The 22143-nt window shown below is 34.2% G+C and overlaps 3 protein-coding genes across 6 annotated transcripts; 2 read left to right on the top strand and 1 right to left on the bottom strand.

Moving 5' to 3' along the window:
* Nucleotides 1-2800: 2800 nt before the first annotated feature.
* On the top strand, nt 2801-4115 carry LYSOPL2 (lysophospholipase 2). Its single transcript, XM_085732754.1, has one exon. It carries the CDS (start codon nt 2885-2887, stop codon nt 3842-3844), a length of 960 nt encoding a protein of 319 aa, XP_085588880.1. The 5' UTR covers nt 2801-2884; the 3' UTR covers nt 3845-4115.
* A 1152-nt stretch (nt 4116-5267) lies between these two features.
* On the bottom strand, nt 5268-17046 carry LOC146903054 (protein TRANSPARENT TESTA 9-like). Of its 4 annotated transcripts, none has more exons than XM_085732751.1 (22): nt 16766-17046; nt 16601-16652; nt 15842-15918; nt 15616-15749; nt 15429-15525; nt 15220-15277; nt 14579-14687; nt 14325-14448; nt 14056-14242; nt 13815-13950; nt 13625-13685; nt 13144-13232; nt 12996-13066; nt 10283-10393; nt 10096-10161; nt 8747-8884; nt 7962-8067; nt 7793-7870; nt 7626-7684; nt 7383-7542; nt 6166-6332; nt 5268-5827 (listed from the first exon to the last, which is right to left on the bottom strand). In XM_085732751.1, the coding sequence occupies exons 1-22, from the start codon at nt 16816-16818 to the stop codon at nt 5501-5503; spliced, it is 2460 nt and encodes an 819-aa protein (XP_085588877.1). In that variant the 5' UTR covers nt 16819-17046; the 3' UTR covers nt 5268-5500. The 4 variants fall into 4 exon arrangements, with proteins under 4 accessions (XP_085588877.1, XP_085588879.1, XP_085588876.1 ...); XM_085732753.1 differs by having other exon boundaries at nt 5268-5822; XM_085732750.1 differs by having other exon boundaries at nt 13625-13950.
* Nucleotides 17047-21314: 4268 nt separating this feature from the next.
* LOC146903053 (uncharacterized) lies at nt 21315-22003 on the top strand. The gene has a single exon (XM_085734803.1). It carries the CDS (start codon nt 21487-21489, stop codon nt 21700-21702), a length of 216 nt encoding a protein of 71 aa, XP_085590929.1. The 5' UTR covers nt 21315-21486; the 3' UTR covers nt 21703-22003.
* Nucleotides 22004-22143: the final 140 nt, after the last annotated feature.

Here is a 22143-nt window from a genome sequence, read left to right as displayed (position 1 = left end):
TTTGTAGATTAAGTTTGTGTGTTTTATTGAGTGAATTTGTTTTAATTTGTTTTTAAAAGAGAAAAAATAGGTGGAAGTTGAAACAAAAGACACAAAAGGATATAATTTTGATGACGTGTCAAAAGATTAATAAGGGTAAGATTGTATTTTTGGTAGACATTAAATTTCATGATTAGTTAGAGAAAGAGAATATAATAGAGAATAGAAGATTGTAATTTTTTTAACTCTTTAGATATTTAAAAGTTGAATTATAGGAAAATTTGTTTTGATTGGGATTAAGATTAAATTTTTTTTTCTTTAAAAAATATTTAGTTAATGTGTTTTATCGAGTGAGTTTGTTTTAATTTGTTTTCAAGAGAGGAAAAAATAAGGGGAAGTTGAAGAGAAAGAAACAAAATGATATAATTTTGATGACGTGTCAAAAAATTAAGAAGGGGTAAGATTGTATTTTCGGTAGACATTAAGTTTTAAAATTTGAGAATAGAAGTTGTTAGTGTAATTAATGTGTCTATTTTGTGTGTTAATATTACCAAATTGTCCTTTGTTTGTACGTGTATTAAATTTGACTTTACATATTTCAAGACAAGTTAGTAGTATTAATTATGGGCGGGAAAAAATAATAAATGCATCTTTTTTTTTGAGAGAATAATAAATGCATCTAGTAATTTGAAAAGGAGTTAACAAATACTCCCTCCGGTCCTATTTATAAGAGAAATTTTGGTCAACAAAAATTAATGTATCTGGTTAAAAAATTGGACCAAATACATCTACTTTTGTTGACCCAAATTTCTCTTATAAACAGGACATGAGGGAGTATAAAATCAAATAGGTGGACGGAGGGAGTATCTTTTTTCATATGATTGAGGTATCACAAACAATCAAGCATATGATTGAGGAGGACTGTGTTGACGATGGAAATGGAATACCTGTTTCGAACGCAACTAGCAAGATCTTGACGAAGGTTATTGACACGTTTGAAGCTACCTACGAGTTCCACTTCCGAAGATCATAAGGTTTGGGACCCTGATTTCATCAAGGAGGTTAATGTGGTTATGCTATTCGAACTCAGGAGATTCGCAAGGCTTTCAACATTGAGAATGACTTTACTTCGGAGGAAACAACTTCACCTAGAATACCAATGGGCTTTTGAATGATTATAATTTGCAGCTTATAATCTCAGTCAAGGATTATGTGGATTATGTTATGCTTAGTTTTATAACTTTATTCATGGGAGAGTTGCAATATTTATGTTATGTTTCGTTTTTTTCTTTGCTAGATTGTTATGTTTTGTTTGTGTACAGAACTCATGCAATGTAGATTGATATATTTTTTAGTACTTTTTTTTCCCTGGTTTATATATGTTTTTCTTTCGGTATATATGCTTAGATTTATATAGCTTGGTAATGATTCTGTATATCAACACAAGTAGTCATGAAATCAACGTTGCTAAATCCGGGTTTAATCTATGGAAAGGCATAACTCAAAATATCGTTTGGAGAATTGGCAATGGTAGAGAAATTAGCCTCTGGTTTGACAACTGGAACCTAATATAGGACTTCTTGCTCCGTATAATGTTGGTCCTAGTCACGGTGTTCGTATGTTGGTTTCAGTGAATTTCTCTGTGGATGCAAAAGGTGATTGGAATATCTCTAAGCTGAATTATGTCAGCCCTCTAACATTGTGCAGTAAAATTACATGAATGCTTCCCCTTTCTCTTGAACTTAGTTACAACAATGTTTCTTGGAACGACACTCCTAATGGTGTTTTTACCGTTTCCTCAGCTTACAAGGAAGTTCATTGTTCACCCTCCAAATTTGATCTATGACCACCCTATTTTTAACTCAATTGGCAATGGGAAGGTCCAAAGAATGCGACTAGTGTTGTGGAAAATTGCCCGTAATGCTCTTTTAAGTTTAACAAACCATCTTCGTTTTTGCGGGGGATTAGCTACTTCTGAAGATTGTGAGCGCTGCCAACACACGTTAGGTGGTTATCCATTTGCTCTACAAGTTTGGCAAGAGTTTCATCACAATTCTACAATAACTTACGCAGAAACCAGAACGGGCATTGATGAACATGAATAAATTACATTACATCATTCGGTCATTAGTATAAGCAAAAATAAATATTTTAGATTCATTCATTAAAATGTATAGTTTGGTTAATCCATAGTTTTGTTTGTATTTTAATTCTGTTGTCACAATTATTATTGTTGTTGTATTATGTTGTTGAATTATGTTGTTAAAATTTTTGTATTTAAACTATGTTGTTGTTGGAGGTTGAGACCGAATGTGATTTAATGACGGGTTTTCTGTTTTGTATAATTTCAAATTATATAATCTAAAAAAGCTTGAAAACTCCGTTTATAGAATCCAAAATGTAAAATAAAGATTTTGAAAACCCAAAAAAAAATGAACTGAAGCTAGAAAGAAAAAAAAAATTCACAAATGGTCAATCCATTAACCAATAAGCCCAGGTTCTAGATATGGGTTCAATTATAAGTTTATAACCGAAGAAAATTGTTAAAACAAGTTTAATTTCACATTTCATCGATAGTTAACTATTACCGATTAAAAATTTAAAATCCAACGACAGTTTAAAATTAAACTTGTCATTCATGATATTCCTCAGCTTTATTTGAAGTGGGAAAAGCAGTTTTCATAACCCAAAGCCAACAACAGCCAAATCACACACGTTACAAGTCGACTCTGGTAGGTTGGTTCACCAACTCCCATGTGGGTCCCACTCACCAACCACCCCCACTAACTCCCTACTTTCTCAATTTTTTTTTTTTATATAATAACGTCCTCTTATTTTTCTCTAACATTAATCTCAAATTAATTATCCATCCTCACCCGTTTCCATCGCTGAAACCACAACGCCAATGGCACCGCAACAGGAATCAGAGATTCCACCAAATTTCTGGGGTCACACCCCCGAAGAAGAATACTATACCTCCCAAGGAGTTCGCAACACCAAATCCCACTTCGAAACTCCCAACGGCAAAATCTTCACACAGTCCTTCCTCCCACTCAACGCTGAAATCAAAGCCACCGTTTACATGACTCACGGTTACGGCTCCGACACCGGCTGGCTCTTCCAAAAAATATGCATCACCTACGCCACCTGGGGTTACGCCGTGTTCACCGCCGATCTCCTAGGTCACGGCCGTTCCGACGGTCTCCGTTGCTACCTCGGAGACATGGACAAAATCGCCGCCACCTCACTCTCCTTCTTCCTCCACGTCCGCCGTTCTCCTCCCTACAACCACCTTCCAGCGTTTCTCTTCGGTGAGTCAATGGGTGGTTTAGCTACAATGCTGATGTATTTCCAATCAGAACCCGACACGTGGACGGGTTTAATATTCTCAGCGCCGCTTTTCGTGATACCCGAGGATATGAAACCGAGTAAGATTCATTTGTTTGTGTACGGTCTCTTGTTTGGTTTGGCTGACACGTGGGCAGCGATGCCTGATAATAAAATGGTCGGAAAAGCGATTAGGGATCCAAATAAGTTGAAGATTATTGCTTCTAATCCAAGGAGGTATACGGGGCCACCTAGAGTGGGAACCATGAGGGAACTTCTTAGAGTTACTCAATATGTGCAAGATAATTTCTGCAATGTAACGGTGCCGTTTCTTACGGCACATGGTACTGCTGATGGTGTCACGTGCCCTTCTTCTTCTAAGCTATTGTATGAGAAGGCTGAATCTAAGGATAAGACTTTGAAGCTTTATGAGGGGATGTATCATTCTTTGATTCAAGGGGAGCCTGATGAGTCTGCTAATCTTGTGTTGGGGGATATGAGGGAGTGGATTGATGAAAGGGTTCGTAGGTATGGATGAAAAAACAAGGGTCGTTGTTGTATTTTTTTTTTTTTTTTTTTTTACCATACAATTTTTAGTTTGGAATTACCTGGTCTGGATAATCAAGATTTGATTAAGGACTATTGTTATGACTATATTGAAATTTTTATGACTATATGAACGAACTGTGATGTTGTTATATGGTGTGCTTCGTTTAGATCCTTCTATACATAAACAATATGATCTTACAGTTCAATCATGTTTGTAACTAAATTATATGCAAGTATTTACGGGAGTTCAATTATATAAATTCACTGAAGCTAGACACCTAGTTTATCTCTTCTTCTATATAGTTGTGACAATTGACTGAATAACGCCTCCCACGATATGCGAGCGATAAGAGTAACAAGAAACACACACAGAGTGAGGAGGATATGTGATATTACAAGATTTTGAATGGCTGATTATTTAATTGTTTAAGCCATTTTTTTTATATTATCTTTGGAAATATAGGCAACTAATGTGCCAATGTGTAAACGTTGTAAATTCCAGTGTGCAAGTTCGATTCCTACTAATAAAAAAAAGTAGTAGGTACCTGAGATTTTAACTATTTGACTTGATATTTAGCAGATGAGTATGTAAAAAATATATGTTGAAATAGTTTTTTTAGATAACATGTGTTAAGACATGTCAACTGCTTAAATGAATTTCAGTTATTTACTTCTACACAATGAGTTTACAAGTGTTTTCTTTCATACCGATGAATTATGATCATGATTTCATAAACATTCATGAGATTGAGTTAAAAAAGTATATAAAATTGGTCAACTTAATTGTTGCTATTAACAAGTCATAGACCAAATTGACCGATTTCATATAGTTTAAGGACTAATTAATTATATTTATATAATTGAAAGATTAAATTGAAGCGTGTGGTAGTTCAAGGATTAAATTGATGGTTTATCTTAGAATAAGAAAAGAAAAATGCTGAGTATTTACTGTTGCTTTCTGTCATGCTCAGTTCTTTGCTTTAAGATTTTTTAGGTTTGATTGCTTTAAGAAAGAAAATTTCAGTGAAGTTGCTTTTATAACACACGAATCTACAACTCAACGGTCTATCCTTGAAGTTGGCGCATCTCTTCATCAATGTTTCAAAAGCTTTGGTAGTTTCAACAGAAACATTACAAAAATATATTCTCTGTTAAGGCTAAAAAAAAACCACAAGGGTGATTGCAGTAACATTCAAATAATCGGAACATTAACTCAAGATAGCAGCTTAGGGCAGTTGGGGGTGGAGGAAGGAAATGCTTGCATTATTCCATATAGCATCAACACACACACACACACACATGTGTGTGTGTGTGTGTGTGTGTGTGTGTGTGTGTGTGTGTGTGTATATGTATGTATGTATGTATACAAAATAAAAAACCATTCCAAACAAGAAAAATGAAGATACTAAAAATAGGAGAAAGAACTTTCCTTATGAGATTGCCTCATATTTACATTTGTTCCGAAACTTACTTGATAGAGGAAGGGGTGAAGTTACAGATCAAGGAAAGGCTAGTATACAAAAAGAATGGGTGACTTTTAGCATGACACAGTAACCAGTTACTAATCTAAAATCTGGTTATACATTTTGGGGGCATATACAGAGGGGTGGCGACACTAACCAGTTACTAACCAAGCCAAAATAACTTACAATGATTTGGGAAGTATTCTAATAGAGGAATCTTCAGGAACACATAAATGTGAGCTTGATAAATCTATTGCAGTTTCAAGGTTGACCAAAGGTTTGAGTCTTCTATGAACCTCGTCACTTAGAAAATTAACCTCTTCGACAACCATCGCCAAAGCTGAGTTGCAAGACTCATCATCCCTGAATGCCAATGTCCATCTTCCATCAACCAAACCTTTTGTTTTCATTCTCCCATAGTCATTTGATTTAGGAGGATTAAGAAAGGGTAAAGAGGATGACCGGATCCGCAAGTGTAACCATGTTGAATGTGTATCATCAATCCTGGGCTAAACAACGAGGAAAGATATTAATCATAAGAATATTATACAAAATTAAAACAGTTATACAAGAAAATATTGCAAAGTACATTAAAAAATTTATTCTGTATGTGAACCAACAAAATTATTTGAAAAAAAAAAAAGAATTAAAAGCAAAATAGTTTAGTAAAACCATCCAAGTACTAATACTAAAAATTATGTCAACGAACATATAACCATAACCGATTGAGGGCTGTTTATTCCTAAGCTGAGGCCATTTTTGAAAATGATTTTGTACCATGATTGTCCACTAACCAAATGGATTGACTCTAAAATAAAGAAGAAAATTAGTGGATAACAATACATACATTGCATCCAGCCAAAGGTGCAACGACCCGAACAATTCCATGGGACTTCTGTGATGGCTGTTCTTCTGCAAGAACAAGCCAGCCAGATATTCCTGAAGAGATTGCTTGAAAGTAAAGATGGTGTTCTTTGCCACTCTTGAAAGCAACTCTACAAGGTACAGCGTTAACTGCAAAAACAAAATAAGAGAAATTTAAAAATAACAAGTCAATTTCTGACTCAAGATAATAGCATATAACTTTTCTCCACTGGCCAAGAGAAGTTACAAATAACACATAATCTAATTGAAAAATACTATTGTCTAGACATACAGTAAAAATAACAACCAAGGAAAAAATCAAAAATAAATTTAACTGTAATTTTCTGAATGAATTATTACTTAGAAGACTACAATGCTTCCTTCAAATTCCAAAAGGAGCAATTCACTCTTTTGTTGCTTGCTGTCAGGTGTATACAGTTCACGTAACCCTTTTGACATCTTGGCCTTAAGAATCACCGTTCCAAATACTATTCCTTTTGTCTCATATTATGTGTCTCATTTGAAATATTTGTCTCAAATTATTTGTCAGTTTATATTATATTATGAATACAACATTTATTACTTTTTGTCAATGTTACCCTTATCTATTAAAGTAGTTGCAATGCAAGTATATGCCGGACAAATAATAAATGAAGTAAAAGCATATTGTAGTCTTAACATATTATTTTGCATTGAAAATTGGTATAACTATAAGTAAATAATTTTCTAAAGAAGTCATATCGCAAATGAGACACACGTGAGACGGATGGAGTATTTTTTTAAAATCACATAGTCTTGCACCGTAGAAAAATGTAATTAGTTCCTGTATTCACTAGTAAATAAGGATTGGCCCAAGCTTTGCTAATGTAGCATGAGAGAAAAATCCTTTAATCTTATGACAAAAGCCATTACAGAAACTTCAAAACAGGTAACTCATGACTATGTCTAAGCCATATTTCTTTGTTGTCAATCATTAGTTCTCTCACTTGGTTAAATTTTTTGGTGGTTATTATGACTATGATTTGCAATTGAGCTCCTTCTATTTCATTGCACCACACACACAATCACACACGAAGCATCTCTTGATCTTCTTCTTCCCTCCCCCCTTTACCCTTCTATATGTCCTACACCTAAGCAAATACCTAAAATTAATCAGTACCGATATAGATGATACAAGAAACTTCAGTTCAGACGACTAACCAAGGCAGATTTCAGTGCCCGCCTTTGGGCCGGATACATCAATCCCAGAAGTCTGGGCACGGCAATTTGCGGGAAGATCACCAGGAGGGTCAATTGGAGGTTGCTCAGGTGAAGCTCTCCCAAGAGTGAATAATTGAAGTTGGTGTAGTAGTACAAATACCTAAATGAGAAAGGAAGCAGAGTTAAGAATCACACAATATTCTAATTTTTTTTGTGTGCTAGGGGTTAAATAATCACACAGACCTTCACCAGTTCCTGCATTCTTTCTCCCGCATCAAATGATGATCCCTCTGAAGTGTTATCTGTAGGCACATTAAAGATATCATTTTAAGGCCTACTTACTCTTCATACTCCATAACAACGGCAACCAACCCTAGGAAATATGAATGTTGAAACAGGTAGAAGAATACCTTCTAAAGAGAATTTATGAGGATGTGGCAAAAAAAGCACGCAGCTTGGTTCTTTCGGAGGAGATGATGATTCCATTGCTGCAGTTACAAAATTTTCTAGTTCAAGCACACAACTAGACCTCTCAAACATAGAAACAATCAAGCAGAACAATATATCATATAAATTCACCTCTTTTGCACTTTCTCCATTCGTCACATATAACAGAAATAAGGAAGTCGGACCAGATGCCTTTAACCTCCTCTACAAGATCAGAAGCACAGTTCTTGTAAGAAACCTGTATTATTAGAGAAGAAACTTGATATAATTGCAGTAGGAGAGGCAAAATAAGGTTTTTTCTTAAATAAATCTTTTTCTTCTATGATCGTGGTTACAAATGAGGCAAAGAGGAAAGATGAGTTATCAAAAAGTACAATCTTTCAAGCCAGACCTTTATTATTTTTACAAAGAAAATCATAAAAGGTTAAGGGGCTTCTTTCAAACATTTTCCTATTTTTGTGTATTCTCTCTGTCATCAAGTCTCTGTTTCTTTATTTTAAATTAAACATAACTTTTCTTTTAAGTTAGATATAACGGAAGTCACTCAAATTGTAATGGTAAATTCATATCAAGACCCGTATGTTTCTTAGACTAATATACGATTATGTGTTGGTCAATTGTTAATGAGTTAAATTACTAATATATTTGCATAGTTAAGGGTTAGTAAAATTTTGATTCAATTGTGTAATTTGTATTGGTATCTTTTCTCAAATCGCTCAGCTTCGTCAAATGGTCTACTGAACTGATAATCTTACAAAGTAGAAAGTAATTATTATATCTTCACAATAGCAACCGGCAATATTACGTTAAGCTACAAAGAAAACATGCGAACTTTTATATATTTGTAAACATTATATAATCATAAAAGAATGTTGTATGTTCTTGAGGATATATTTAGAAATATGTCATGTTCTTACTTTCAACACTTCAAGGTGATGACTGTTGAATTCTGATTCACTGTAAGGAAGCAACTGACGCAAAAGCCAACCACCGTCCCATAGTGTCTCCGCAGATATACTTGAGCGGCAAAAAAGGCTCACCAATGCATCAATGACCTGAAATTCAGGTACATAAAATATAAGTAATAAGCTTAAAAATTACAACTAAGATCATGCTGACTTCCATGAGCAATGTTACTTATTTATGAGGGTATCGTGTCTTTGTAAGTTAAAGGAGAGATCCATACTATAGTGAGGGGGTGCTATTGGGAAAAACCCAAGTCCCACATCGGAGAGGCAATCCTCTCATTAAAAGCCGGTTTTGTAAGGATGAGTTAGGCCCCAAATTTCAACAGGTGCCCCTGGAGTAAATTGTATTCCCCGTCTACTCTTTTTGTTTTTCAATAACATAGTTCCACTCTTTTGGTTCTTTCTATCTAATTTCCATTGTTTTCTCTGAGCTCCTAGCACATTAGTGTTTTGCACTATACCAGCATGGCCTATCCACAATTTTGTGCTAATCTTTATCTTCCTCTATTTCACGCTCACATATCAGCTTCTTACTCTGTTTTGTACAGCTCCCAGTTCCGTTACATTAGTTCCTTTTCACAAATTTGCATCCTCTGTCTTCCACCCAGGTCCCAAACAGATACTATCAAGACCCTGAAGCATCACCCCAATCACGAAATTTCATCCTACACTCGTGATTTACAAATTTAATTGCAATCCCTATGCTTGCAGTAGTGTCAGCTCAATGACACATTATGCCACTGTAACATGTTTTGGAGGTGGCTGCTTCTGCTTCCGTTGCATTTGGCTATTAGCTACATTATATATTGCAAATAGAATCAGTCACTTCATCTCTGTTTTTTACTTGATGGAATAACACTTGAGCTTATGAGTTGACCCTTCTATAGTTGTAAAGAGTAAAACCAAATTCATGTTTGAAAACCTAACCAGAGCAAGCAGAACTGCAAGTTCTTCCAAGTCTGCATCTTCCAAGTCCATTCCCAATTCTGATTTTCGTCAAATATGTTTCGTTTAGTTTGTCTAATAAAAACAAAGCTATATTTGTGTTGAAAATCCTAGACAGGGCATGTGCTGCAGGAATATCACTTGTCCCATTCTAGCATAGTGATCTAGACCAGTAACACAATGCAAATAGGAATGGGCAACCCAAATGTAGTTCAAATAAGGTTGAGCAAATTCGGTAACTATGTAGAAACTAATATATCCACTATCAGTCAAGGAATGTAACATTCTAGAGAGGAACTATTACAAAAAAATAAAAATAATATCAGCAAGCCTCAACTAGATACAAACATTACCTGAAATCTATTTACATGAGGGCTAATTCCAACATCAGAAGACAGAAAAGATATTCCATACTGATCCTGTGATACATGGAAAACATCAAGAAGCTAGCATCAAGAAAAGGAGAACCTAAAATCTATATATTGGTTGTGAATATTAAAATAGATCAATGATTACTGAAGAGTAGAAGGAATTGCAAACCTTTATCTTTTTGTGATACGCATCAATATCACTACCAGCGCCATCCCTTGTCAAGCTACTTTTGGGAGAAAAAAGTTCCTCTTCACCCGAACTCTCACCAACTAAAGCTTGCTGCACCAATATGTAATGTCAACCAAATGATATGTCAACAATAAATCAAATTAAAAGTGAAATGAAGTCCCAACTCAGTGAGATAGTCTCCTGGTCCTGGTGACTGAACCCAAGTGTACCGAGCCGGATAGTCTTTAGGTCAGTTCACAGTCACCAGGTTTGCAATTCACTCGGTACATGGTACACAGTTTGCAATGGTTTGCAATTCACTTTGTACCTGGTACTTGTGGGGTATACATAGTCGGTACACTTGGGTTCGTAATATACTTATAAGTTATTGATATACTAATAATTACACTATCACCAAATTTTGCTAATCAAAAAATGAAATTGCACATTATAAAGAATTAAATTAAATATCATAAAGAAAAATAAAATGACTGGATAATGTTTCTGGTTTTTCATAACAAAGGTATGAAATAAAAAATGAAAACAAATGGAAAGAGCTATATATTTAATTTAATTAAATTTCTGTTTTACTTTACGCAATGCAAAATTCACATGGAGAGATAATTTTTCTTTACCAAAGCATCTGACACTGCTATGCAGACACATTTTAATTTTTTTTTCCCATCTAATTGCTACTTTCTATATCCCGCTTACTGAGAACTGCTTAATCTTTCATGCTTTTGAAAACTTTGACTCAAAAACCACACTTTCTACATTGTTTTTCTGGCTGACTTCTATCTCCGCCACCAGTTCGTCACGTCTGGAAATTAGACAACGAATTTGCACATATTGGTGTGAAAAAGCACCACGGTTGGTTCGCGCTTCTCATGGGGGAGTAGCGAATTCTGTAAATATGGGTCAGCCCACTCACGAGTCAGCTCTCAAGCAATAAAGGAAGCCTAAGCCAATTTCTTTTTTATCTTGTCACCTTTCTTTTCTAAAAGGTGACTCTTTCTTCAAAACATAGTACACATGCCACAAGATCACTCTCTCCCTCTCTTGCAACTACCCCGTATATGCACCTCGAACATATGTGCACACACCAATAGTCATTTACGAATCCCGTTTTACAGAGAGAGCGTCTCATATCAGTACGAAGACTATAAAAAAAAAAAAATAAAAAAAAAAAAAAAAAAAAAACTCTTTCTCTTTCTTTGCTTCCTCCTGCTAGGTGTCTCCTTGCCCCTCTGCCAATGTCACAACTTAATCCATTGACTAGGTTCTATTCTACATGAGCAATAGGTTCCTTTCATATCAGTTAGAAACGTGTATTATCATGGACTGGGTTCAGCGTGAATGCTTGGGTTTGTATAGGATATAATATGATGTATGTACAGTAATTAGGAAAATAGTGTCATACTATTTTTCCATTCATATATCATGATGTGATTAAAACAGGTGATTTTCAACACATGCTTCTCTCATCTCTCTCTTAAGATTTGGCTCTTCTAAACTAAGCTTTCATTTTAGAAGATAAGTGCAAACTTATGAATGTGCACCTATAACTATGAAGATATTATAATATTAACAGTTGATCTTTCAATCAACAATTATAAGTTATAACTTTGCACCTTAACCTATAATTGGGAAAAACCCAAGTCCCACATTGAATAGAGATAAGACCTGAAATGAGTTTATAAAGAGTAGTCCCTCACCTTACAAGCTAGTTTTGTAAGGATGAGTTAGGACCAATGTAATATGTGGTGTTAGAGCCCATCGATCCAGGTAACCCACCATCTATATCCACGTACCAAGCCCAATAATGTTTCTCGTGAGGGGGGGTGTTGAGAAAAAGTAAAACCCAAGTCCCACATTAAATAGAGATAAGGGCCTGAAATGGGTTTATAAAGAGTGGCACCCCTCACCTTACAAGCTGGTGTTGGTTTTGTAAGGATGAATTAAGCCCAATATAAATACCTAATATTTGTCATTCACAACGAAAAGGTTTGAACAACTATTTATATATAAGAGAGATATAATCTAAGTAGGAATGTGATCCTATCATCGTCCTAAAGGATAATAACAGATCATATTATAATGAATATCTCAACACCTATAAAGTGCACCTCTTATTTTAAAAAAGTCAAATCCTTTTTTTAATACGGTGCTTGAAGCAACAGAGAGATAACCCTAGAATAGTACATACTTGGTGGACTCGCTGTCTTTCATTAACAATATTTGTGGTTGACGGTGTTTCAACTCCAGTCCACTTCAAAATCTGCTATGAGCCTATGATCGCTTTTCTAGTGACCGTTTGCTCTCTCTCTCCCCACACAAATGTCCGTGAGGTGGTTTCCCCCTCATTCAGGTGCACATCGACCAATTGCCTCTGGCCCCAAATGGTCACCTTTGGTGTCAACAAATCAGCCCAGCCTTAAAGTTTCACCAACATGATGCTATCAAAGGCTCCATCATTACCACACACCACCTTCCATTCCAGTAACTGCTTGCTTCAACCAGCATGTGGTGGAAGTGTTAAAGAAGCATACTATTAGGTCTAGATTTAGCGTAAATGTCTAGGTTCAGTATATCATGAAAATACCGTGACTACGAAAATTGTGTCTTTATCTCCAATCTTCACTACATTAATTATATAAATTGAAGGCAAACAAATGTCAGCTGCGAAATGCTCATACAGAAGTAAGGGGCATACCAATAAGAGCTTCTTGTGTTGTTTGCGTTGTGGAAGAATTCCAAGGCCATCTAGCATTGATTCATCAAGTTCTGAAGAACAAACTTTACTGAGTAAACAGAAAAGGATGCAATAGTAAAGCAGTTAGATGTGTGTGTAGATGTACAACCTTTAGTTTGCAGTAGAGTTGCTAGCACACTCAAAGAACCCAAAACTTGTACATCATCTCCTTTTGTTACATACGCAAGCAAAACATCCCTACATTAAACATATGTCATCAGAATAATGTTTGAAAACCCAAGTTGAACAACTTAACCATTATAAGATGTTAAAAAGATATATCTAAGGCATATACAAACACACAAGTTACCAAGAAAATTTATTTATTTAAAACATGTTTCACTTCTAAAATAAAATACCATCTCAAAGATTTACACATGAAGCCAAGAATGCATTCTGTTTAACAATATGCATATATGCATGCATGTAGAGCACAATATTACATATTTTCATTTCAATAACCGAGTATAGTTTGAGCTGGCATGACATATTCATAAACGTTTCCAGTTTTAGTGACAAGCTAACTTAAAAATAGTGATAAAATATAGAATGTACGTATTGAAGCCCAAAAAATAAAAATTAGCTTTTACCTTAAAGACAAATTTGGACAGCAACAATCATTTTGCATGAGAACACCTTCTGGATGAAAACCTGAAGAACTAGAAGAGTGCGGAACATTAAACATTGAGTGTCTTATATCAGACTTGGTAAGATCATCATTATTTGGCAGTTGGTATTCAGATGGGGAACCATGACTAGATATATGGCTATTGAGTTTACCCTCAGAACTTTTTGTAAAGGCCTCTAAGGGACAAAAAAGAGCAGCAGTTATGGTATTTGCCAAATCTTTAATTTTGATTATCCTCAGGATGCAACATAGTAAGTAGAGAGAAGTGACAACACCACTTTGCATGTCCTGCATTAATATGAATCATAATCTAAGCATATTTTTAAAAGATTCTTCAACAAAGATGAAAGTAGAAAAACAGAAGTAACGAGGACGTGAAGTGAGGTTTCATACATTATCAATAGCTATCCTCAGAGAAGGAAGAAGTAATGGAAATATCAAAACCATCAGAATGCTGTCTGTAATTAGGCTACCAACATCAGGAATTCCAGCAGAGACAATATCACTAAAGTAGTATAAGTTGTCCTCAATTTCATCTATAGCAGCAATGATTGTAGAGGTTGAATCAGGACCTGGATTTCTGTCTCAATATACAATAAACACAATTGATCTTTCGGACACGAGAATCTTCAACAAATATACAAAAGAAAGAAGTTGCTTACATCAGTGTATGAGAGACCAGCTTATTTAAATCCATGCTCTGCTTCCTAAAAAATGAAATCAGCTTTGAGAAATAATCTTTGTGAGGTGCGCTGGATATGTATCTATTTACAGAATCATCTCCAACTGAAAATTGTAAAGCATTCATGCATTAGTAATTTTAACCTTTCTCATCACAAAAATTGAGTGCAGGAAGGAAATGAGGAAGATGGAAATTATTACAAAAGAGGACCTATGTGAAACCATAAAATCTCACCATGATAAACATTAAGGGTCACAGCTCGTACTGCAATGCGAACCATGTTCTCCTCATGAAAGGCAAAGCGTATGGCCTCAACATATAGTGGAAATGAAACAACTTCGCCCTAAATGCACAGAAAGACACGGTGAAGACATTTGGATATCTCAAAAACAAAGCTGAATTATCTCCTCCCCAGCCAAAAGATAATAGATCAACTATATTTGAAGACTTGATGGACACAAGATTAACTACATGTGAAAATAAAATTAATGAGCTCAAAAGATTTAACTGAAACATGAAAACTAAGAATGTTCCAACTTCCAACAGGTTTGTGTAAAAGTCATCCATTAAAAACAAGTTTTCAATCCATTTCTATCTTTTATTTACCGCTCCTTCCTTTCTTATCTTTTTCCTAGCCACAAAATTTGATTGAGTGTGTGTTCAAAGAATCAAAACCACCGTTATTTATCCATCTTATAAAGTCAAGAGCCTGCAGCTAGAAAATCCCACTAGAATAGTCTCGTTGACATTACAATTTCAATGCTACAAACATGATATTTAGCAAACAACAGTTATGAAGACAGCCTCACAAGACTCCCTCAAGAGCTATAATTCAAATAATCAAAAGGAAAGGACTTTTGGAGCATTGAACTTACACTGCGAATCTTCACAAGCAGTGAAACTGTATTCTTGTTCAATTTTCCACTTATTGCCCTACAGAAATAATAAGACATTCAATCAGATAACTGATAGGTTTTAAACAAAGGGGAACTCAACGACAGCATGATGTCCCCGGAAAATAGGTCATGTACAGTGAAATTATTAACCACTACTCAACAGTTAAGTAATTAACTTTAAAACAAACCTTAAAAAGGATATGTAGTAAGACAACAGCTCTTCATTTTTGAAGTCGAACGAATAAGTTATCAGGTAGTTTACATGTTCGTTACTAAACAAATAGTCTGCAACAAAAAGAATCAGCAAATAATATTGTTATTAAACCATCAACATTGTTATTATATATAGGAAACTTCACAAAATAATCAACCTACATATAGCATGTTCATTCCTTAGATTCTGGACCAAAATGCTAACTGTTTGCAGCAACTGAAGAGGAACACTAACAGTCTTGCTAAGTTTTAGAATACGAACAAACTCGCCCATGACTTGCTTTTCCATGAAGAATCTGCCATAAAACAGGGATACAATACGATACAATAAACTTCCAGGCACTACAAAAATTACAGAAATGAACACAAACAATGATAAAAATCTCACTCAAAATAGCTCGGGTCATTTTGATCGCCATATGTCATCAACTCCGCAATTGATCTCAGAGCCTCAATAACAAAATCCTTCACAGATGACAGAATTGAGAAATTTGAGATAACCATGACAAAAAATTCAAACTCAAATCAAATAAACCATCAAATTAGTCCTTAACTTTACAGGGCGCTCTCAAATAGGTCCCTGGGATTATGAATATTTCAAAACGGTCACTGACTCTATTTATTTATTAATTTGGAAACTGATTGTCCAGCCCAAGGACCGGCTAATCCAAGGACCAATCCCACCATCCACTAATGGGGCCCGCTATGGACTGGCCCAACACAAGAATTGTTATTATTCGAAGGATTCAAACCTGAGTTAGACCTATAGAGAAGCACACTCCTTGGTCCCAAGCCTATACACTAGGCCAACCTCTGGGGTTGGTCAGTGACTCTATTAAACAATCAAGTTGGTCCCTAAATTTAACTACTTACTATCAATTAGATCCTTATATTTTAACCACTTACTATCAATTCGGTCCCTATATTTAACCATTTTCTATCAATTTGATCTCTAACATTTCTAACGAATTTGGTCACTAACTTTGTGAAGGACTAATATGAGTATAATTTGATATTTTGAAATATTCAGAATTTCAGTAACCTATTTGAGAGCACCCTACAAAGTCATGGACAAATTTGGTGGTTTACTCAATTCAAATCGAATAAATTTGCAAGCAACATGAGGTAAATTAATTAATTACATTACCTTATTAACATCGCTAACAACTTGAACTTTTGTCAATTGATCAGTTAAGTAACTGCAAAGTGAAAACCACAACGAAGCAACACAATGATGAATATTCGTGGAAAATTGAACTAGGAGTAACCTAATTTAAAGAATTTGAATGAAATTGAGTGCGAATGATTTTACCGGAGTTGATCCAGGGAAAAACGATCTCTTGGCCGCCAGAAAGAGTTCCACATGATTGAAGAAGAATCAATCAGATGAGTTCAATGGAATTCATCTGCATCGGAATTGAAACTGCTCGATGATGATTCCGAGCAGTTTCAGGAGGAAGAGTGAATACTGCGATTTACTACTACTGTGATCACTACTCAGACAAACGAAGGTTCTGGAAGAGAAAGATTGTGTGGACGAAAACTCTACTACTTTTTTGAATTGAATTCAGGTTAAGACAAGATTGAGAAGACACCTGTATCAAATTTGGGCTTCCAACTTTAAACAAAATATTCAAATAATTGTCTTCAGTTGAGAAATCCAACCTTAATTAATCATATCTTGCTCTTATCGGAGGGGAAATGTTAATTAGTGTCCGGGCACCGCATTGGTTAAATACTTTAAATGGAAACTATTTGTGAATGGAAACTATTTATGAAAGTTTGTGTAATCGATGTATTGAAAATTGAAAATTTAACATTTTTAAAGAATAATTTCTTAATTTAGAATGTTTAATGAGTGTCCAGACACTTGTTAACAAGACCCCTTATTTTACACCTTTAATCAAATGTCATTATTTTTGTTATTTTTTTTATAAGAAATCAAATGTATAAAGATGTAGTATTTAGGTAGTTGTTATCCTCCTAATGTGATGGCAACACAATTCACATGTGAAAATTGTTGTTGACACATATGATAAGGCTGAGACACACGAGTAAAATACGTTTTTGTCTCCTCGACAGTAACTGCCGAGGAATTCAAAACCGGTTGTGGTTAACTGCCGAGGAAAACCTTGGTAGTTAACTGCCGAGAAATATGTTTCATCAGATGAAACAGTCACCTGCTCCCCATACACACTATTTTCATCATCAACTTCCATACTACTTCCATCCAATCCCCAAATCCAATATTTTTTTCATCAAATCGTGCTCCAAAATCATTCAAGCATCAAGCATAGGAGGTATCAACACACTTTTGACGTAAAAAAACAGGTATTAAGCATTTTAATCGGTTTATTTTTTGGTTTTGTTATGGGTATTTACGTCAGTTACATAGAACTCTGTCATGGGAAACCTCGGTAGCTTACTACCCAAGTAAATTTCGGTAGTTTACTGCCGAGGAAAACCTCGGTAGTTAACTACCGAGAAATACTTGTGGAAAATTTTCACAATGAAAAAATGGCAGCTACTGCCATATTTTCAAAAAAAAATTCTTTGTTTTTTTTTTGTTTTTTTTTTTAATTCATCATGGCATTGATGTTTATGCATTAGTTAGTTGTTAATTCATATTTTTGTGTTGTTTAATTATAGTAATGGTAAAGAACGCGGAAGATGTTCCGGGAGAGACAAAACCAAATTTTGTCGAAATTTTCAGAGATGTCAAACCGCCTAAGGTTGAAGCCAAACCAAACATTGATGGAGCTTTCGTCCATGTTGAAGCTTTTAAATATGTTGGCTCCGGCGTCCTCCCACTTCAAGCCCACGAAGTTGACACGGCTAGGTTTTTTTTCAGATGACGTTAAGTGGAAAGATAGAGAAGAATTGCTTGAGTGGGCACGTCATCAAGCAAATAAGGCGGGATTTAAAATTGTTACACAAAGATCAAGCTTGATCAATCCAATGTTGTGCCTAGTGTGTGAAAGGAGTGGTGCTCACAAAGTTTCGAAAAAAAAAACCGAAGCATGCGACAACGGGCTCAAGAAAATGTGGGTGCTTGTTCATGATTAGTGGATATCAAAGTAAGCAAACAAAGGAATGGGGATTGAACATTCTTAATGGAGTTCACAACCATGCGATGGAGCCGGCTTTAGAATGACACATTCTTGCCGGTAGATTAAAGGAGGATGACAAGAAGATTGTATGTGACTTGACCAAAAGCAAGATGCTTCCAAGAAATATTTTGATACATTTGAAGAACAAAAGACCACATTGCATGACAAATGTGAAGCAAGTGTACAATGAACGTCAACAAATATGGAATGCAAATAGAGGAGACAAGAAGCCGTTGCAATATCTAATCTCGAAGTTGAAGGAGCACAACTATACTTATTACTCAAGAACGCAAAGTGAAAGTACTACAATCGAAGATATCTTTTGGGCTCATCCAACATCTGTTAAGTTGTTTAACAATTTTCCAACAGTTTTGGTTATGGACTCCACCTACAAAACCAACATGTACAAGATGTCAATGTTTGAGGTAGTTGGGGTCACTTCGACCGATTTAACATATTCGGTTGGGTTTGGATTTGTGACACATGAGAAAGAGGAAAACTTTGTTTGGGTTTTAAAAATGTTGCGTAATATGCCTAAGGTGATTGTTACTGACACGGATGGGTCTTTGATGAAAGCGGTTGTAATTGTTTTCCTGGAAAGTTATGCAATGAATTGTTACTTTCATGTACAAGCAAATGTTAAACAAAGGTGCATCTTAGATTGTAAATATCTTTAAATGTTGTATGAATTATATTGCCTTTGGAACTGCTCTAGTTTAATTACAGGTAAAAACTGGCCGAAAAATGGCTTGGAAATGCTTAACAATTATGCAGAACCCGCTGTCTGCATAATCATATTTCTCGGCAGTTAACTACCGAGGTTTTCCTCGGCAGTTAACTGCAGCCGGTTTTGAATTCCTCGACAGTTAACTGCCGAGGGAACAAAAGCGTATTTTACTCGTGTGTCTCAGCCTTATCATATGTGTCAACAGCAATTTTCTTCACATGTTGGTTCCTCGCGGTAAAAAGTGAGTGAAGTTCACATGATCAAAGAAAAAGTGTTTGGTCACACACATATAAAGAAGTATTTTTTTAATAATAAGGAGGAAATTAATAAAAAAAAATGATTGAATATTTTGAAAAGAATCTTTTTATGTGTGTGTGTCCAAACATTATTGATTTGATGTTGTGACCATGGAAAAATACCTCGTGAGTGAATGCTTTCATGCTATTTGGTTGATGTATAATTCGGCTAGTTAGAAAAATCATAACTATGTGGGTCATGAATATGGTTGTTTAACATATTCATATAGGAATTAAGTCTAAATCTAAGGACTTTTTATATGATTTAGGACTTGATTTTCAGATTTTTTTTTTTGTCGGGGTCCCTTTTATAATATCAATATAATATTTATTATTATTTTTCCACTAAGATACGCTTATATATTGTATTTCAATTATCTATAATTACTCTATTAACTATAATTAATAAGAGTGTTTTAGTAAATGATACATATGTTATCACTAAAATCAACAATACTAATTATTTCCTTAATAATTGTGTAAAACTACAAAAAGATAAGAGAGGGAGTATATTGTAAATTTTGTAACTTTCGAATCCTAGCATTTATCGTGCTTTGATTGTTGGTTATATATATATATACTCCCTCCAATCAAAAATATTGTAAATTTTTTGGCATTTTCAAAACAAAACAAAAAAAACGAAATAAAAATATATTAGTAAATAATAATAATAATAATAATAATAATAATAATAATAATAATAATAATATGCAAGGTAAAATTATAATTATTTTTTTTGGTCAAGAAAATTATAATGATTTATTTGTAAAAAAATTATAATGAATTAAATATGATTTTTTTACTAAAAGGCAATAGAGTTTTTAATTTAAGGAAGGTCATTAGAGTTTAATGTCTCCATAATACTTTTTCCATAACAAAATATAAATAAAATGGATTTAAAAGGTCAAATGTTTGTAGTCTAAATTTTAGACCAAATTCATTTGACATTTTAAATCTATTTTTTTTTTTTAGATAAATATGAGTTGCATAGGAATTAAATTTACACATTCGGAGACCCGTTGCAAATTGCAACATGAACAAATTTTACAAAAAATATAAAATAAAACAAAGAAAAAAAGATATATTTGCGATCAATAATTTTTTTTTATTGATACTAATAACCAAAAGTATTACCCCCTCAGCTCTTGAATATAAACAATAACAAAAAAAATCATATTTTACGGTCTAAAATATAAGCAAAATTTAACTAAATCTGCCATGTTTTATGTTATTTTATTAAAAAAATAGTCTTTAATTAATTTATATTTTATTTTTCAATGACTCTTTTAATATCATAAAATAAGTTCTCAATTTAGAGAATAAAAAAACATTTTATGTTACTACGAAAAATTTAAATGACCTTAAATATTATTAATTTATTTTGGTCAAGTTGACTAATCATTAAAAATTGACCTTTTAAAATAAAGAAAGGAAAAATCTGGTGTTTGAACACCGACGCTTGCATATCCTAATACTCAACCAAGTTACCCTTACAAATCCCAATACTCAACTAAGTTATATTCACCAAAACATTTAACAATTTTTGTTAAAAGGTGCGAATCAGCTTTTTTTTTTTTTCCCTTATATACACACACGAGACTGGAAAAATATATTTGTAAGGACTTTTTTTTTTTTTTGAGAGATATATTTGTAAGGACTTAAAAAATTTATTTAATCATTATAATATTTTAGAATTACGATTTCATCTTTAGAGGAAGTCCGAAAGAATGCATGAAAATTGCCCCTCGTCTATAAATACAAGGAAACTGTTCAGTTTATGCCCATAGTAACATTGAGACACACTGTTTTCCTCTTGCATTACATTCCCCACAAATAACACAACACATCAAACACAAGCATCGTCAAAACGGAGGGAAAAAAGAGAGTTAGTTGTAGCAGGATGAGAAAAATGTGGTTGTCTTACGTTTGTGAGAGACAGCAGAAGGAATTGGGAAGACAACAAGCACCTGGTTCTTGTCCTTACTGTGGTGGCAGAGTTGAAGCCATGGATGTTGAGGTTCAATCCAAGCTCTGCTTTTTACCTATGTGCTTTCAGATCAAGAGGAAATACTTTTGTACCCATTGTTCTAAACGCTTAGAAATTTTGTTTGACTAGATTATGCTTCATATTTGTCTTGATTGGCCATGGATGTTGTTGTTGTTATTATTATTATTATTTGGTGATAAGTATTATATTTTTTCCTTGGTCCCTAAAAAAAAGTATAATATTTTTTCCTTTGTACATGTTTATGATCATCTGTTGTTTGTTCTTCTGGGTACTAGCTAACAATTCTAATGTATTTCGCTGGTACTTAAAATAGGCCCCATGTTGAGTACCTTTGAGATGGCTTTTTTTGTCTGAAGTTTTGAATTATGGTTCACACTATTCAGTTTCAATCAAATCAATGCTTGTGGAACCGTAGATCCGGATAATCTTTATCGATTTGTATCTCAATATTTTGAAGTTAAAGACATAAAAACAGTAGTGTCTTATTTTTTGTCTTTTTGAGATAAAACAATTCTTGTGAAAGCAGTTGGTGATAAATGTGGATCATTA

The sequence above is a fragment of the Medicago sativa genome, chromosome 8, assembly GCF_051527215.1.
Source record: "Medicago sativa cultivar Bolivia chromosome 8, Bolivia_mono, whole genome shotgun sequence".
NCBI classification, from domain to species: Eukaryota; Viridiplantae; Streptophyta; class Magnoliopsida; order Fabales; family Fabaceae; genus Medicago; species Medicago sativa.
This window is presented reverse-complemented; position numbering and strand designations above follow the sequence as displayed.

What these genes read in the sequence shown, in the direction of transcription:
- LYSOPL2 (XM_085732754.1), top strand. Translation starts at nt 2,885, where the DNA reads ATGGCACCGCAACAGGAATCAGAGATTCCACCAAATTTCTGGGGTCAC.
- LOC146903054 (XM_085732750.1), bottom strand. Translation starts at nt 16,818, where the DNA reads ATGTGGAACTCTTTCTGGCGGCCAAGAGATCGTTTTTCCCTGGATCAA. An exon ending in AATGACCCGAGCTATTTTGA is followed by an intron (nt 15,750 to 15,841) that starts GTGAGATTTTTA and finishes GTTTTATGGCAG; the next exon opens with ATTCTTCATGGAAAAGCAAG. An exon ending in ATGGAGAAAGTGCAAAAGAG is followed by an intron (nt 7,871 to 7,961) that starts GTGAATTTATAT and finishes TTGTAACTGCAG; the next exon opens with CAATGGAATCATCATCTCCT.
- LOC146903053 (XM_085734803.1), top strand. Translation starts at nt 21,487, where the DNA reads ATGAGAAAAATGTGGTTGTCTTACGTTTGTGAGAGACAGCAGAAGGAA.